The sequence below is a fragment of the Opisthorchis viverrini genome, assembly GCF_000715545.1.
Source record: "Opisthorchis viverrini unplaced genomic scaffold opera_v5_27, whole genome shotgun sequence".
NCBI lineage: Eukaryota > Metazoa > Platyhelminthes > Trematoda > Opisthorchiida > Opisthorchiidae > Opisthorchis > Opisthorchis viverrini.
In genome coordinates, this window is record NW_008751682.1 from 2,417,098 (window position 1) to 2,422,011 (window position 4,914).

General features: G+C 44.9%; 1 protein-coding gene across 1 annotated transcript; it reads left to right on the forward strand.

The window, feature by feature from the left end:
• Nucleotides 1-3,799: 3,799 nt before the first annotated feature.
• On the forward strand, nt 3,800-4,640 carry T265_02232 (hypothetical protein; the record flags this gene model as incomplete). The annotated part of the gene is made up of 2 exons (XM_009166420.1): nt 3,800-4,413; nt 4,466-4,640. 2 exons carry the CDS (start codon nt 3,800-3,802, stop codon nt 4,638-4,640), a joined length of 789 nt encoding a protein of 262 aa, XP_009164684.1.
• Nucleotides 4,641-4,914: the final 274 nt, after the last annotated feature.

The following is a 4,914-nucleotide window of genomic DNA, read 5'->3' on the forward strand; positions in this document are numbered from 1 at the left end:
AAGAAATACAGGGTAGCTGTCGCACTTGCAGGCTAATCTTAAGGTTTTCAGGCTGGTTAGTGTAAGTGCCAGAACCTAATAACAGGACAGTCATGGTGAGTGCGCAGATTATAACGGCTTAGGGACTACTTCAAAAAGTGTCTAGTGTAAGCTGAGGCGCGAAAAGGCGCTCAGCTCCCTCAATAGAAAGGTAAGAATCGATGGCCTTTCGAAAGCCAACGTGAGATGAAACAGTACGGATATGGGAGGGGAACTTGTACTATAATTTAGAACAAAAGCAAAGGAAAAGTTTTGTCTAAAGACAGTTCGATATGTCGACAGTGCGAGTAAACATCCTGAGTTACGGATATTATAGGGAGCACAGTAAGAAAATTCAGGGCAGCAGTCAGCTATGTAAGCCTGCCGGCAGATTAAGCGATGCAGAAGGCCTAAATTCAACCTGATGCGCCTTAGCCATAATGGATCCAGCCCAAGTGCCAAGCAGCGAAGACGATACGGCACTATGGATGACACCGGAAACAGGGGCTTATTAAACGAGCGCTGCACATACTTTACAGCAGTCCGGTATGTCTGTGAATACTGTGAGGCGAATTCAGGGCTGCATTCAAGAATGGGTCTTACAAATTGTCTAAAAATGGTAGTTAAACAGGATTTATTATGGAAGAATCGGCGAATGTAAGCGCAGAGCTTGCAAGCTTAAGCCATTCTGTACCTTACATGTTGGTTGAAGCTAAATGTACAGGAATACCTAAGGCCTAGGTCTCTCTATTCGGGAAGAGTAGGAATGGAGAGTCCGTTATGTGTAGGCGTCCCAGGAGGAATTTGAAATCGATGTGACATGGCTTGGCATTTTGGAACAGCGAAAGAAAGACAGGAGTTGACAGACCGGAGTGACAAAAAATTCGAGTCAAACTGAATGTTAGCAAGAGTAGAAGCAGAATCACTGGACTTAAACGTGTAAGCTATCTTAATGTCATCAGCAAAAAGAAAAGGGGATCCATGGGTGATCGAGTCGGTGACGTTGTTAACGTACAGTAAGAACAGTAGAGGGCCAAGCACACTACCCAGAAAAACTCCACTGGTAATGGGAAGGGCTGAGGAGTAAAGATCCCCGATTTTGGTGGCCTGGGTTCCTCCAGTGAGGTAAGAGTTTATAGAGTAATCCGGTGTAGGAACTAATTTAGCACAGGATGTAAGTTTGCACGGGAAAAAAGAAAAACCAGAAGAAAACAACCAGGCCAGAAACGCTGCATATTTAGATCATGTTGGTATTTAAGTCCTTTATTAGTCTAAAGGTGGTAGTGAGGATAGGAAGAAATGTTAAAGAATCCTTTACTAGCCCACTAACTGTGACGTTGCTAGACTAATATGCGCACTGGACCTGATTTGTAGAGGTCAGAGGATAGTAGAGTATTAAGTAAGGCGGCAGCAGTTTCACAGGTAAGGAATGTGTCTAAAACTGAGAAGAAGCATGGTGATGCGTGATACTTCGCGGCTGCTCAGGAAGTCTGTTCCAGATGCAAGCGTAATAAACTAGAAAGAAGTAGTGGCGTAGGTTTGTACGAGCTGGGGGACACACTAAGTGGTTGCAGGGGATGCGGAGACTGTAGCGAGGTTGTAAGCTTATACTTGGTCCAGCCCCTGTTATAAATGCGTTCTCATGCAGCAGACGGTGCAAGAGAGCTAGATTCAATTTTAGCCGCCTAAGCCATAATGGTTCAAGGCCTAGGATTTGACAGCAGGAGCGGTAAGAGAGGGGGTTTGACCGAGGAGAGTTTTTTCGTAAATGAGCGTTGGACGCTTTCAATTGCGAGTCTGCAACTTTGGGTGTAGAGGGAGGAGAACGTGGGACAGAATTCCACGATTGGTCGTACGCATAGCTTAAAGATTGCAACCATCGTGTCTAGAAGTTGGCAGGAGCGCAGCATTAAAAAACTGAGCCTCCGTGCTTTTGCAACCTGAAACTGAACCTGGTGGGAAAAGCTAAAACTACAGGAGTATCTGAGGCTGAGATCTTTGATCTCCGTGGAATACGTGATAGAATTCCCATTAATTGTGAAAGCGTCAGCCGGGAGAGAGCAGCTGCAGGAAGTTATACAGGTATTTGTGGGGGAAATCTTAGACCAGATTCGTTTGAACAGCGAGTCAGTGAATCTAAGTCTTGATTAATCTGGTGAAAAGCAAGGGCTTCTGCAGAGGACGGGAATGTATACGCGATTTCTATGTTGTACGCGAAGAGGAAAGTCTTATCATGGGAAATGGCTCCGAAGATGTCATTGATGTACAGTAAAAAAGGGATGGGGCCTAGTACACTTCCTTGGATGACTCTGCTAGTGATCGTTAGCGGAGATGATTGTATGTCCCTGATTTGCGTTGTTTGCCTCCTGCCTGATAAGTAGGGGGCGAACCACTGAAACAAGTTTCCATTGATGCCCACGGTACTAAGTTTGTGTAGCAGGGAGGCGAGAGGGACCTGGTCGAAGGCTTTTTGGATGTCCAGATAGACTGTTACAATGGAGCATCCAGTATCGTAGGCTGTTGTAACGGTCTCAAGGAAGTAAGGCTGGTGGCCATTTACGGATCTTGAGATAGGAATCCGTACTGTCGGTCATCTATGGCGTTTGTAGCTAGGAGAAACCTGATTAACAGGCATTTGACCAGACGTTCAAGGGTTCTCATTAGGACGGAGGTATGGTGGATTTCCCTGTAGTTGTTTATACGATTACGAACGGTGAAACAAGAATGACGTTATACCAAAGAATGCCACTTGTCTCCTGCAGTCGCGTTTGGAAATGGTTTATCCAAAAGAAAGTTCTCAACTTGCTCTACCGCTCATACGCTTTTCTAGAACACAAGGCTCGAAAAGACTAAAGAGCATATATTAAAATTAGTTTTGCATAAAAGCAAGGAAGCCTAAGCACAACATTTGTTACAGCCAACAAACAAACAGATACGCAAACCTGCTGAGGACAAATTCTAGCGCTGGGAATTTAATCAGTTCTAACATTCATTGTGCGCAACTTATGCATATATTGCTCAAGGCGCCCAAAAAACCTCTTCTGAATGACGTCGCTTTTTGATGTATTGCGATATACAGTTATAAACTGACCATATTCGTATCGAATATCACATTCTAAATGGTCTGACATTATACAAACAACAAAGACGTTTAGCGTTGCCATACAATTAATAAGTATCCAGGAGCTAGCGATGGAGGTGAGCGGATGTAAGCCAAGGATTCGTAGCCTGCTCACGTTTCGTAGAGCAAAAACCTTCGTTCTATACAATGAAATATTATCACAGAGAGCAAGAAAATACCTTTAGCAAGAAACTTATGCCAAAGGCCATCTATCGCCGCAAAATGTTACTTCATATAGTACCCACGGACGTATTTGTGTCCGTGCCATTCATTGAATGTGCACATTGTAAAGCTCGGTGAACGTTTGTTGATTCCTTCACACCTACCGACACTCCATGACTCTCATTCCACATTTCAGACACTGCTTGGAGTATAAACTTCACCCGTATTTTCCTTGACATTTACGTTGGATCTGCTCAAAGACCTGTGGTACAATCTTGAACGTACGTTCGTATTGAATCATTGCTATTTATTAACCATTGACGCTTCTATTCGATCAATAACACTTGTTTATTTGTTGTTATTACAGAACCATACCGAATACAACGACAACCTTCGCGACTTAACAAAGGATTTCGGGTGCGTATACTCAGATAGTATCTCAGCCGCATATTTTGTGTCAATCACCCAGGTTCAGAGTGCAACCTAAAGTTATTCAAGATGTCGCAATCCGACGATGGATTACGTCCTCCAGTATTGTCAAGTAACGCTTCTCCTACAGAGCGTGACGCAGTACATTCATCAGATAATCGCCATGTGGAGCTGGAGCTCGCACGCCTGCGCATCAGGGAGTTGGAACTTCAACTTGAACTGCGGAAACTTCTTGAAGTGGAAGCTAAAAAGAACAATCAGGACGAATGCGATTCGCACACTCAATTTCAATCAGATCCAGCTAATTTGAAGTCCATAGCCTTTGCTCTGGAAAGGCGACTGGAATTACCGAAGCGCGAGTTGCAACGCTTTAATGGGAACCCGAAGGACTATCGGACCTTCAGGAAAGCGTTCAGTAGTACTATTGAAGACCGTACCCGAAAGGATGAGGCTCGCCTGGGTTATTTAACACAATGTTGTGACGGCGAAGCAAAAAGAAGGATTGAGCGATGTACGGTCCTACGAACCAACGAAGGTTACGGGCTCGCGAAGGAGATTTTAAGAAAGCGATTTGGCCAGAACTACATGGTGGCCCGAGCGTTTATCGACGATTCGATCACTGGGCCCACTAATAAAGATGGTGATTCGTCCACTCGATCCGACTTGGCACAACAGCTGACCGTGTGTGAGGTACCATTAAGAGGAATGGATCTTAATTCCCAACACACGACTCAGATTACCTTCTCGACTTCGTTTCAAATGGGCCCAGGCGGTCGCTAACACCAGGCGAGAAGATCGTGAGCCAGAAGTTACTGACATTACTGCCTTTATTGAAGCACGTGTTGATAGCCTGTTTTCGGATTACGGCGAACTTGCTCTCAGTCTAGCGTCCAAGGAACGAGCGAGATAAAGACCACCAATATCCGGTCAAATACACGGTAGAAATAATCATTCTACTCAAACGTTAGCTCCTCGTACCGGTATCGACCCTCGCTGTGGTGTCTGTGGCAAAGCCCATTATCCTGATCAGTGTGCGCGATTCATTGCAGAGTCACCAGAAAAACGCCGCGAATTCGTGATGCGCCATAAACTGTGGAATTTTTGCCTACGCCCGAATCCTGTCGCGAAATTCTGCAGGTCGCGAACAGTCTGCCCTCTCAACGGATGCATCATTTAAAAGTTGT